The 13,954-nt window shown below is 45.1% G+C and overlaps 2 protein-coding genes and 1 pseudogene across 2 annotated transcripts; all 3 read left to right on the top strand.

Annotated features, from left to right (window-relative positions):
* Positions 1-1,394: 1,394 nt before the first annotated feature.
* On the top strand, positions 1,395-3,097 carry LOC118404098 (annotated as a pseudogene).
* Positions 3,098-3,108: 11 nt separating this feature from the next.
* Positions 3,109-3,888, top strand: LOC118404463. Its single transcript, XM_035803539.1, has 2 exons — positions 3,109-3,795; positions 3,849-3,888. Exons 1-2 carry the CDS (start codon positions 3,140-3,142, stop codon positions 3,886-3,888), a joined length of 696 nt encoding a protein of 231 aa, XP_035659432.1. The 5' UTR covers positions 3,109-3,139.
* A 6,250-nt stretch (positions 3,889-10,138) lies between these two features.
* LOC118404809 (E3 ubiquitin-protein ligase TRIM71-like) lies at positions 10,139-11,545 on the top strand. The gene has a single exon (XM_035804165.1). The coding sequence runs from the start codon at positions 10,166-10,168 to the stop codon at positions 11,450-11,452; it is 1,287 nt and encodes a 428-aa protein (XP_035660058.1). The 5' UTR covers positions 10,139-10,165; the 3' UTR covers positions 11,453-11,545.
* The last annotated feature ends 2,409 nt before the right edge of the window (positions 11,546-13,954 follow it).

Consider the following 13,954-nt stretch of genomic DNA (forward strand, 5'->3'; position numbering starts at 1 on the left):
TTCCCACCTGCAACGTTTACTGGTATATACACTAGACAGGAGACATCTGAGGACGTTTGTCTTGTAGAATTATACTGACACTGGTTACGTCTTAAGGAGACCTTCTTACCGTCACGTCACACAGGTGAGTTTGTAAACCTATTTTACTACAGGTGAGAAACGTTTGACGTGGCAAATCAGCCTGGCGGCCATTTTAGGTCAACTACTTCAGACTACTTTTTTCCACCTTGAGACTTTCATTGCTCTTTTTGTAGTGAATCCTGTATAAATGGAAATACGAAAAAGTTTAAGGAATTCGTTCATGTATATAACATGACAGAAAGTGACCAAATAAATGCCTTCTAAGTTACTTTGAATGTGTAGGCGGGTAGGATATTTTGAATTACAATTTTATGGTATTCACAGTTGCACTTTAGATATCTTAATCATGATAATGTTAATAGGATAATGATCATGTGAGTATCTCATTGTGGCAAGGACCTATCAGTCCTATCAGTGTCCTGATCTCTGCCCCGCCCCTCGGCACGTCCGCGTGACGTGTTAATGATTGATGGACAGAACAAACTCTCAGGAGTGGTCTGAGCTGACGTCACGGTGGGAGCCAAGCACTGGGAGATGTAAACAATTACATCACGAGTACAAATTAGGCTTAGCGGGGATTCAACGGTGCTTACTCCACAGATGTTAACGTTGGTACTTAAAAAGGAGTCTTGTTAAAGGTTAATGTTTAAAGAAACTTAACCCCAGCGTCGGTGATAGTATAATAGCCACATAGATTGGTTTACTGGTTTACCGAGATACCCTTAGCTCATATATATGCCTTCTATGTTTGCAGAATTAGATGACTGGGCGAGTCAAACAGTAGTTTTACACCTGCAGTTTCAATAATCTATGTTCTATTAACATGTAAGTATGTTATTTGTGGCGAGCACCTATCAGTGTCCTGATCTCTGCCCCACCCATCGGCACGTCCGCGTGACGTGTTAATGATTGTTGGACAGAACAAACTCTCAGGGGTGGTCTGAGATGACGTCACTGGGAGGGCAAGGTACTCGGAAATTTGCAAACAACTACGGTACAAGTTCCAACTGGGCTAAGTGTGGGCTGAATGTTGCTCAGTCTCCAGAGGTTAAGGGTGGTACTTTAATGTGATTACAGTGAACAGTCCCCTTATCAGATGTCCCCAGATCAGTTGGTACAAGGTCTGAACTCCGCGTGCGCGGGGTCAAAGGTGAAGACCCCTGAGTCCCTGACTTGTCCTCAGGATTTCTTACGTAGACACATGTCTAGAGATGTTTCCTTTAATATTGTTCGGGGTTCTTTAACTTTGAGACATTGACCACAATACATCTCACTGTGAATACACATTTTAAGATAAAGGAATTTCGAATTCTTTAACCTGCTGCCCTGCGTAAATCGTCACAAAAGTACAAGGCTTTCATCCTGTAGCATACATGGTGTCTGGAATAGGATGGGTTCAGTGACAGTGACGTTTCGTCTGTTTTCAGGATGGCAGGACCGGTCCGAGAAAGAGTCACAGATGCCGACAGGCGCCATTTTGATTTTGTCCAAACCTTGCTCCGTATTTCCGATGAACTGACAGAAGAGGAGACAGCAAACGTGAAGGTCTTCTGTCTGCATCTAATCCCTAAGGGCCACCTGGAACAGCTCAGGCGGGCTATGGACGTTTTCGTCAAACTGATGGAACTGGACAAAATCGACCAGGAGAATCTCGACTTTCTCAAAGAGATCTTGGAAAGAATCGGACGACAGGACCTGATTCAAAATGTTCTGCGGCGGTTCCAGCCGCCTGACCGAGAGATTCCGGAAAATCCCGAACTGCAGCCGGGAACAATTCAACAGGGAGCGGATGCAGAAGGTAAGTTACAACTAACATGCACGAAAATTATGGATAAACCTCAAACAACAACTCAATATCAATACAATTTGCTCTGCAACTTGTCTCGTCATAGGAAAAAAAATTCAATAAATTTGCTCTCAATCTAACTACTGATAGTCATCATAGGAAACAATACTGCGGACTGGTTTTCAATTGACATAAACAATTTGATACTTTATATTCCAGGAAATGCAACGTCTAACACCTATGTGGTCGTGAACGGCCAAGTGCGCATGATCCAGGAAACTCTAGATCGTCTTAGAAACCACATAGCAACGTTATCTGGCACCAGAAGGTCACAGGTCAAGTTCAGAGGTTACAAGAAGCACAAGAGCATCCTGGTGCACTTCTCCATACCGCGGGAGAACACGGCGGTGCTGAGGCACATGGCGGATCACTCCGACCCGAGACTTGTCTACATGGGCGTCAAGTCACTGCAGATCGACTCTGAAGTTCCCATCAAGGTTCAACCGGGAGTGCCGCTGTACGGTGAGCTGACTTTGTGTTTGTCTTCATATGCTTGCAGTTGTATTTATCATAGACTTAGTTGGTATTTTTCTACAGGTTTGAATTCATGATCAGGTGCATTCAGTTGGTATTCCAGTTTATATATTGAGTTGTTTTATTTTGGCAATGTTTACATTTTTCTTCCAAGTTAGAATAGAATTTTACAGAAAAGGAAAAAAAAATTCTCGACGCTGTCAACGTCACCTTTCGTACTAGGTACTTTACAACATGTCTAAAACATGTCTAATAGATGTCTAATAGATTGTCCCTAGCTGTCATTTTTTTATACAGATAAAGCTCTATGTACTAGAAATGCACTTTCCATACATCAGAACCATCTAGACTGCTTATCTTTTAAATTGTAAAGTTCCTTTCACTAAATGTTTTTCAGATGTCAAGAGACAACTGCCTGTTGATGACATCGAGGTGGGATGCAGTACCCGGACCAAACACCAGAGGGCGCCCCAGAGCTGGACCCGCCTGTCTGCACTGAACCTATTCTCGGACGCCCTGCCGCTCCATCTGCAGGCTGCCGCGAGTCTGGAGTACCAGGGCTTCTCCTACAGCCTAGTTCGGGCCCTGGTGCAGAAGGACCGGCTCAGAGAACACCAGATGAGGCAGGCCATCCAGAACCTCAGGAACGCAGAGGTGGATTCCAACACGCTCCGTCAGAAGGCAGAGGTGGACTCCAACACGCTCCGTCAGAAGGCAGAGGTGGATTCCAACACAATCATGACTTTTCGCTCCAAGCTCGATATCACAGAGAACAGACTGAAGGAGGCTCTTGAGACGATCGCAGTTCTTGAAGAAAAGCTGCAGCAGGCTCAAGAATACGCAGAGAAAGCCGCCAAGCAGGTGACATCCCACGTGACGGAGTACAAGGGAGAGAAGCCACCTGGAGGCTGGCCACAGGAGTACAGGGGAGAGAAGCCGCCTGGAGGCTGGCCACAGCAGTACATGGGAGAGAAGCCGCCTGGAGGCTGGCCACAGGAGTACAGGGGAGAGAAGCCGCCTGGAGACTTGTCTGCACAGGTCGAGAAGGCAGATGCTGCTACACAGACACACCTAGCGGGTCCTGTTGGTACTGCAGTGAGACCTGGAGATGTGGGTGACAAGCTTGGAGAAGATCCGACTGTACAGGAAGAAGAAAAGAGATCTTCAAGACAAGACTCTGGCATTGGAAGAGAGGATGCTCTGGGTTCAGAAGCACCCGAGCAAGAGCGAGACACATCGGGGACAGAAGGGGCGGCATCCCGCTCAACTGGGGATAGCAAACAGGATGTGGTCACTTTTGGCGGGAAAGGATCAGAACCGGGAAAGTTTAAGTTCCTGCGCGGGGTTGTGGTGTCGCCTAGCAACGAGATATGTGTGGCTGATATGGGTAACAGGCGAGTCCAAGTCCACAGCATGGAGGGGGTTTACCTGCGCAACTTCCCAACAGTTGTACCGGGTACAGGAGAAAGTACGATGCTGCCACGTGATGTTTGTATGGACAGTAACGGCACGCTGTGGGTGGTGGGGGAAGGAGAGACAGCCGAACATGTTGTACAGTACAGCACGGACGGGGCCGCCATGGCGCGGTTTGACCTGAAGAAGAGCCATAATTTCCGCGGCATCGCAGTAGACACGCGCACTAACCACATCCTGGTGACTGATGCAGCCAACACTGAAGTACAGGTGTTCCGTCCGGACGGCTCCCTGGTGCGGACAGTCCGGCATCCCGAGGGTGAGATGAAATACCCACATTACGTCACTGTGGACGGGGAAGGGAACATTCTTGTGTCGGACTGGAGAAGTGACTCTGTGTACGTGTATGATGAGTCCGGGAAGTTCCTATTCCAGTTTGGAGGGAAGGGAAGTGGTGAAGGTCAGCTGATGTATCCCCGCGGCATCTGTACAGGCAGCTCTGGGCACATCCTCGTGGCGGACAATGAGAACAGGAGAGTTCAGATCTTCACACGTCACGGCGAGTTTGTCCGAACCTTTCGTACTGGATTTAAGCCGACAGGCCTGGCTGTGGGACCGGAAGGTCAGCTGGTTGTGACCGATCAACCTAACCACACTTTGGCCGTATTTTCTAATTACTGATTGTAGAACAATTTAATCTTCGAAATTGATTGACTTTTGTCCTAACACAGACCGGACAAATTCATTTTTTTTTACATTTTATTCAGCCCATTAGCTACCATACGGATGGACGGATGGACGGGTGGGGCGGTGCCTACTTCCAACGCCCTTGGACCCGTCGATCAGACCAGACTTTTGGAAGGTCACGTGTTCTCAGAAATTGAGTCCTTTTTATAACTGTTCCCATCTGCATCGTCAGTCATATTCAAGAAGATTCCCAGAAGCTCACTTTGTGTTCACTCACAATCCTAATGCTTTATTCAATACGTACTGTCATGTTCATGTTGGTTAGGGGTAGCTTACTAACAGATTGTGATTTCCCTTCATGACTTAGCCGATGATAACGAGTATCCAAACAGCAATTTACTGGTGAAGGTTCAGGATGCACGACATTTTTCACCTGTAACATAAAGTATTATCAGCTGAACGACTCAATACTACATACAGGTCTCTACACCATGTCTAACGATTGCACAATAACAATTCTTTTGTATCAGCGGTTGAATCCCTTGTGGCTGAATTGGGTCCTGTGAGAACATAATCAGTATTTCACCAATTAAAGTTATAACTGCTTTGGATGAAATCATTATGGTGGTCTAACGTATGATAAGTACAGACCATAGTTTCGATCCCTATTCACCATATAATAATAGTGATAGTGATAGTCCAGTGCCAACATTTTATCTCCAAGCAGATGTTGGGAGGAAAATTGTCTGCCACTGGTGTCTATCGTGGTGGTAGATGTATATTCACACCTAGCGGATACTGCAGGTAATACAGGATGCCCCTGAAGGAAATTTTGCCCAGTAACGCATAGAAACAGAAATGCAGGGATGAACTGCCCAGTAGAACCAAATGTACCTGTATTACAAGTCATATATGTGCGGCGGCGCTCATTACGCGTACGCATTAGTGACAATTATTACCCTTATCCGAACTAATTTCGTCACTAGCGGGTAATTATAAAAAAAACTTCGCTATGATATCAGAAACCTGCAGAATCGTAATCAAAGTCCAAAGAAATGCTTCAAATCAGCCGCGTTTACTGGTACATCAATCACATGACCGCAGACGCCAACTCATGTAGTACCGGCAGTATCCGCTAGGTGCGAAGCTGCACCTGCCACTACTACATTACCCAGCGGCCATGATCAAAGTCTGACGGGTACCGAGTTGAAAGAACTGCCAAGTTTTTACTGCTATTTATTTCAGTCACCATACAGGAGACATCTGAGGACGTTTGTCTTAAAGAACCAGTCTAACATTGGTTACGTCTTACGTCTTACTGTTACGTCACACAGGTGAGTTTTTACAGTGCAGGTGAGAAATGTTCACTTTAGACAAGCTATTTTAGGTCAATGACAGGAAAAGGATTTTAGTACCATTTGTGACTTTCATTGTTCTTAAAGTGGTTGGGGAGGAGTAACACATTTTAATTCGGGAAATAAGATGATAACAAATTCTAGAAAGATTGCGTTTCCTTATTTGGAGGATATATGGACATTTGTTACTAGTAAACGTGACACGACATGACTGGAATAGGGACGTCAGCGTAAGATTTGGACCTGTGTATAAACACGGCGGTGTCAAGTTACATGGGTTGACAGATTCATTCATTAATTGGTTTGGGTGTTCAGCACGTAGTTTGGGTTTCCCAACTCGCATGTGGCTACTACAAAGGTCTAGCCCTGCTGACCGACACAAACATATTCATCGCTTGCTCTTTTAACGCTCAAGTCTTTACTAGACTCCATAGGTCGCTGGACAAGACGTAAAAATGGAAAAAATAGAGTTGTAAGCCGGCCGGAGAAGTATAGCCAACTAGGGAACAGCGCGCGACCCACAACCTACGTTTTTTTTCCAGCGACCTATGGAGTCTGGTAGAGACTATAACACTCTATGTTTATTAGAAATAAGTTCATCGACGACCATCTTCTCTTCCTTGCCATTTTTTGTTGCATTTTCAAGTATCAACATCGCTGTCTCCGCCCCTTCCGAAGGACAAGTTAATCATTGTTGAACAAACATTCCAACGCGAATGAGCCGATAATAATCTCATAAATCTCTTCTGTGTTACACTATGTTTCAATTGCTAGCTGAGTGGGTGTGGCAAAATATAGTTTTGCACCTGCAATTTGAATAATCTAATGTGTTTTGAAGACTTAGGATGATGAACGTGTTTACGTTACTAGTATTTGTGGCAAGGACCTATCAGTGTCCTGATCTCTACCCCGCCCCTCGGCACGTCCGCGTGACGTGTTAATGATTGACGGACAGAACAAACTCTCCGAGTGGTCTGAGCTGACGTCACGGGGAGGGCCAAGCACTGGAAGATGTAAACAATTACACCACGAGTACAAATAAAGCTTAGCGAAGATTCAACGGTGCTTACTCCACGGATGTTAACGTTGGTACTTAAAAGGAGTCTTGTTAAAGGTTAATGTTTAAAGAAACTTAACCCCAGCGTCGGTGATAGTATAATAGTCACATATATTGGTTTACCAGTTTACCGAGATACTGTAAATGCAGATATGTTCGCGGTGGATTTATGTTCGCGTTTTTCGCGGCGGCCGCTTCACCGCGAATTTAAAACCACCGCGAACATTTTTCCATAATAGTAAGAGACTACAGTGCATGTTGCTACCGCGAAATTAAACCACCGCGAAAAGTCCATTTTCCCGCTACCGCGAAATTAAATCCCCGCGAACTTAAATGCATTTACAGTACCTTTAGCTCATATATATGCCTTCTATGTTTGCAGAATTAGATGACTTGGCGTGTCAAACAGTAGTTTTACACCTACAGTTTCAATAATCTATGTTCTATGAGCATATTACTAATAGTATGTTATTTGCACAAAGACCTATCAGTGTTGTGATCTCTACCCCGCCCCTCGGCACGACCGCGTGACGTATTAATGATTGTTGGACAGGACAAACTCTCAGTGTGGTCTGAGCTGACGTCACGGGGAGGACCAAGCACAGGGATATGTACAAAAATTAAATCACGAGTCTAAATTTGGCTTTTAGTAAATTCAATGGTGTTAATGTTTGTACTTGAAAATTACTTTTTAATGATCAATTATTTTTAAACAATTTACACAGGCGTCGGTGAGATTATCATAACCACATATATGTCTTATAATGTTTTAAGAGATAGATTAGTAGGCGTGTAAACTTGTTTGACCAGTAGTTTTACACCTGAAGTTTAGATAATCTTTGTGCGATGAACATTATAAGTATGTTATTTGTGACGAGCACTTATCAGTGTCCTGATCTCTGCCCCGCCCCTCGGCACGTCTGCGTGACGTGTTAATGATTGTTGGACAGAACAAATCTAAACTCCCCCAAGAGTGGTTGAGCTGAGGTCACGATATGGGCAAGGTGCAAAGATTCACAAATAACTACAGTACAAGTTCCAACTAGGCTTAGTGTGTGCTGAATGTTGCCCAGTCTCCAGAAGTTAACGCTGTTATTTTGATATGATTACAGTAGAATGTACCTTTGTCAGATATCCAGAAAAGACAGTAAGCTGGTAAAGGGTTTGAACTGCGAACGCGCAGGGTCAAAGGTGAAGGCCCCTAAAAGCCCATGAGTTTTTGTGTTGTTGAGACACATGTCGAGACGTTTTTTTTTTTTTTCATGTCTCGGGGACTTCAACTTAGAGGGATTATCCAAATGCATCACATTTCAAAGTGCAGAAATTACTTTGTTATTTAACCTTCTATCCTGACAAATCGCCATAGCTATGCGGCTACCATCCTGTAGCTATATGTACGTCTTTTTATCCTTTTAGACGTACAACGTGTGCAGAGTAAGATCAGTTCAGTGACGTTCCATCGTCTGTTTTCAGGATGGCAGGTCCGGTCAGAGAAAGAGTCACAGATGCCGACAGGCGCCATTTTGATTTTATGCAAACCTTGCTCCGTATTTCCGATGAACTGACAGAAGAGGAAACGGCAAACGTGAAGATCTTCTGCCTACATCTGATTCCTAAGGGCCAACTGGCACAGCTCAGGCGGGCAATGGACGTTTTCGTCAAGCTCATGGAACTGGACAAAATTGACCAGGAGAATCTAGATTTTATTAAAGAGATCTTGGAAAGAATCGGCAGACAGGACCTGATTCGGGACGTTCTGCGGCGGTTCCAGCCACCTGACCGAGAGATTCCGGAAAATCCCGAACTCCAGCCGCCTGGCCGAGAGATTCCGGAAGATTCCGAACTCCAGCCGGAAACCCCCCAACTGCAGCCGGAAACCTCCGAACTGCAGCCGGAAACCTCCGAACTGCTCCCCGAAACCCCCGTACTGCCGCCAGAAAACCCTGAACCCCAACCAGAAAACCCAGAACTCCAACCAGGTGAAAGCAATTCATATGAAGCCAATGAAGGTGACTTTTAATGTATTTACATACAATTATTTCTAACGCCTTACTATTTTATACGCTTTTATATTTCTACAACGTCAAGTACAGCTTTCCTAGTCCAAAACTCTCATTTCTACGTGGAAAAGAATGTAGAAATATTTGAGATGTTTTTGAGATATTTCTGTAAATTCCTGTTTTAATTGGCATGAACGTGTCAATGTGTCTGCAAATTCATTTTTGATTAACTTTAACATATCAATAATTATTCATTGAAGGAACAACAACGTCCAACATCTACGTGGTCGTACATGGCACAATGCGCATGATCCAGGAAACTCTAGATCATCTTAGAAACCGCCTGGCAACGTTATGTGGCACCAGAAGGTCACAGGTCAAGTTCAGAGGTTACAAGAAGCACAAGAGCATCCTGGTGCTCTTCTCCATACCGCGGGAGAACACGGCGGTGCTGAGGCACATGGCGGATCACTCCGATCCGAGACTTGTCTACATGGGCGTCATATCACTGCAGATCGACGCTGAAGTTCCCATCAAAGTCCAACAGGAGGCGCCGTTGTACGGTGAGTTGACTTCTTTTGCTCTTAATATATTCACAGTTGTCAGTTTCAGAGTCAGGTTCATTAAGACATCGTTACTAAATGTAACAGTGTTGAATTGGCTTTCATGTTCATATGTACTAACCTTTCTATTGCAGACCATCGAAGCTTATCAGAGATTAAACATATGAAAGAAAATTGAATGTCTCATTTTGACAAAACAGTACTTTTGATCTACCACATGACTTAAATCGCCAGCAGGTCTGCTAGACAAAGTTTGCTATACAAATTGATACAGATGTTGTCGGAAAATCTACCATGGCCACATGACTGAAATTGCTAACCTCATCTACACTTTGATGATAAGGACATGTACGAGATGTCATACTAATCCATGTGTTCCAGATGTCAAGAGACAACTGCCTGTCGATGATATCCGGATGGGATGCAGTACCCGAAGCAAATACCAGAGGGCGCCCCAGAGCTGGACCCGCCTGTCTGCCTTGAACCTGTTCTCGGACGCCCTGCCGCTCCATCTGCAGGCAGCCGCGAGTCTGGAGTACCAGGGCTTCTCCTACAGCCTGGTCCGGGCTCTGGTGCAGAAGGACCGGCTCAGAGAACACCAGATGAGGCAGGCCATCCAGAACCTCAGGAACGCAGAGGTGGATTCCAACACGCTCCGTCAAAAGGCAGAGGTGGATTCCAACACGATCATGACTTTGCGTTCAAAGCTCAACATCACAGAGAACAGGCTGAAGGAGGCTCTTGAGACGATCCCGGTTCTTGAAGAAAAGCTGCAGCAGGCTCAAGAATACGCAGAAAAAGCCACCAAGCAGGTGACAGCCCACGTGACGGAGTACAAGGGAGAGAAGCCACCTGGGGACTGGCCACAGGAGTACAGGGGAGAGAAGCCGCCTGGAGGCTGGTCGACACAAGTTGAAAAGTCAGATGCAGCTACACAGACACACCTAGCGGATGATTTTGGTACTACAGGGGGATCTGGAGATGTGGGCGACAAGCTTGGAGAAGACCCGACTGCAAAGAAAGAAGACAAAACAGCTGCAAGGCAAGACTCTGGCAGTGGGGGCGATGGAAGAGAGGAATTTCTCGGTACAGAGGCACCCGAGCAAGAGCGACACACAGCGAGGATAGCAGGAGCGGCAGCTGGCTCTACTGGGGACTTGAAACCGAGTGTGGTCACTTTTGGTGGGGAAGGATCAAAACCTGGAAAGTTTCAGTACCCATGTGGCGTTGTGGTGTTGCCTAGCGACGAGATATTCGTGGCTGACTACTGCAACAAGCGAGTCCAAGTCCACAGCACGGAGGGGGTTTACCTGCGCCACTTCCCAACAGTTGTACCGGGTACAGGGGATAAGGACATGGAGCCACTTGATGTTTGTATGGACGGTAACGGCACGCTGTGGGTAGTGGGGCGGGGAGAGACAGCTGAGCATGTTGTACAGTACAGCACGGACGGGACCGCCATGGCGGGGTTTGATCTGAAGAATAGCTCTTATTACCGTGGTATTGCAGTGGACATGCGCACTAACCAAATCCTGGTGACTGATCGAGACAAAGGTGCAGTTCAGGTGTTCCGTCCGGACGGCTCCCTGGTGCGGACAGTCCGGCACCCACGGGGTGAGATGACACGCCCACATTACGTCACTGTGGACCGGGAAGGGAACATTCTTGTGTCGGACTGGGACACTCACTTTGTCTACGTGTATGATGAGTCCGGGAAGTTCCTGTTTCAGTTTGGAGGTGAGGGAAGTGGTGAAGGTCAGCTGAGTGATCCCCTCGGCATCTGTACAGACAGCTCGGGGTACATCCTCGTGGCGGACTATGGGAACGAGAGGGTACAGATCTTCACACGTCACGGCGAGTTTGTCCGGACCGTCCGTACTGGGTCTAACCCGGAAGGTCTGGCTGTGGGACCGGAAGGGCAGCTGGTTGTCATCAATTCTTTGAACAATACTGTGACTGTCTATCCCAACTATTAGTCATACTGCACTTTGGAGAAGGCTTTTATTTTGTTTCTTGGCCTCTACTGCACACGCTCTGTACAGCCCCTGGACGAGAGTGTCTTTTTTCCATTCCACCCAAATTAGATTGAAGATCAACGTTACTTGATCATGGATTGTTCACAATCTGACGATAAACGCTCAAAGCCGTTCGGCTTTCTTTCCGCTTGTTCAAAGGAATTTTATATATTCCATTCTTTATTTAATTTAAATACATTCTAGGAGAAGATGACCCTTACATTGCACAAATATAGGTAAATACATTTAAAAATGTTAAGGACTTTTAACTAATAGTAGGAAATAGGAATCATACGTTAAAATCTGAATGTTGATTCATCTTTATGTGTGTCCCTTGATTTATGCATTTTTTAAGCCTTTTTTTATGTCCTTCAATGCTCATAATACATTTTAATGTAATTGCTCATGTAACATCCATGCAACAGTTGGTTAATCTTTAGATGATAAGTGTCTGGAACCCATCTTGACATGTCGGGATGGTTACAGATTTAGCAGCAGCAGACGAAGATACTAACAAAAAAGGAATTGATTAATGAATGCTTTGTAAATAGCTTTTCATACCCAAGCCTTCAAGGGTCTTCCATCGCCATGGATTCCTTAAACGTCGAAAAGACGGATTGAAGATTAGGAAGATGGCAGCTTCGTCACAGACTGTGGTGACGTCATGACTTAGCCGATGATAACGAGTATCCAAATAGCAGTTTGCCGATGATGGTACAGGACACGTTTACGCATACTGGTATAATGTACCGGTAACACCACCATATATTATCAGCTGAACAATTAGATACAGCATAAAGGTCTCTGCACATTGGTATCAGAGGTTGAATTTCTTGGGAATTGAATTGGATACTTTACGATGCTGTATTCAGTTTTACACGAATAAAAGCTATGCTTTGTTTGCATAAATGATCATAGTCCTTTGTGGTGGACTACGGACATGCATCAGGACACCTCAGCACAGCAGTTGTGTTGGATCCTTCATACCCTAGTGTGCCTCATGCCTCAAGGTAACATGAACAGTGACAATGATGCCTTGACAGTCAGACCAAAACAGAACACGCCGTCTTTGTCTTCTTTACCTTCTTTCCACTAAGACAATTTTACCCACGTCTCTCTGAGGTCGTTACATTCCTTACCATAACCGTAGCTACTCAGTACAGCATGATACCTAACGTCCTAAAGCTCACAAGGCCTATCCAACGATACATGGCTGATATGCGGGAGCTAACAACAGTTTCAATAGAAAGGAATGTGCTTTTTTTGAGCGTTGCAGGGATGGCTACTGACTCCTCTGTGTGTTTCCAGCACGGCCATAGCGTACAGAGGCCAAGTTGGTTTTACTCCCGTCGGCCTTTGCGCCAGTAATCTACCTGACAGGAACACGGAAGTACTGCAGCAACTGAAGCGCGTTGCGCGGACTATAGTTGTACTACGAGTCTTTTCAAATAGATCAACGCGCTTAGAGTACGGTTATGGGGAGTCCTCTGTCAATGGACCGAGAACACAGTTAAGCGTACGTACAAACAGATTTATGCTAAAAAAACTTGCGGCTTGCACGTTGCACCTTAAGGCGTTCTTCGTACCATTCTTCACACAGGTGAGATTTCACACCTGCTTTACTTTACGGTAACTTGGCATGTCAGCAAGGAGGTCGTTTTAGGTCAAAGTCTCAAAAGCCTGTATGTTATCTTGAGACCTTAATCCTTATGTGTATAAGAACAATTGATATCTTGTATCAAAAGAAAACATAGGAAAATTCAAGAAGTTCTCATTTTATTGGAAGGTGAGCAGGTATCTGCTATTCTTCACTTACTTACTTAAACATTCTTAAACATGGATATATTCTTAGCCACACTCCCCGTACCGGTCGGTAGGTATGTACAGTTACCTTTTTAATATTCTTCTTAATATGAACAAGAAGTTAAACATGTAAATATGTTATTGGTGGCACTGAGGGCCTACTATACTGGTGTCATAAACAATGACTCCACCCCTCGCCACGTCTGTGTGACTTGTCACCGGTGCTGAACAGAGCAAACATCACGAAGCCTGTGAGCTAATAATGGCGACATATTTGTCTTTGGTGCTACACTTGGCATGTTAAACTGCAGTTTTACGCCTGCAATTTGAATAGTATAATTCATAATAAAAATTAAGATGATATCGATGAACCTGTTAGTATTATGTTATTTGTGACAAGGACATCAGTGTCATGATCCCCACCCCTCGGCACGTCCGCGTGACGTGTTAATGATTGTTGGGCAAAACAAAACTCTTCCGGAGTCGGTGTGTTGACGTCATGGGGAGGGCCAATCAATGGAAAAATAAACAATCACACCACGGGTACAAATTAGCCTTAGTGATGAATAAACGGTGCTTACTCCACAGATGCTTACGTTGGTACTAAAATGAATTCTTATAATTAATAATCTATAACAATCTTAAACTTAAACCCAGCGT

This window comes from Branchiostoma floridae, chromosome 17, assembly GCF_000003815.2.
Source record: "Branchiostoma floridae strain S238N-H82 chromosome 17, Bfl_VNyyK, whole genome shotgun sequence".
In the NCBI taxonomy this organism is placed as follows: Eukaryota; Metazoa; Chordata; class Leptocardii; order Amphioxiformes; family Branchiostomatidae; genus Branchiostoma; species Branchiostoma floridae.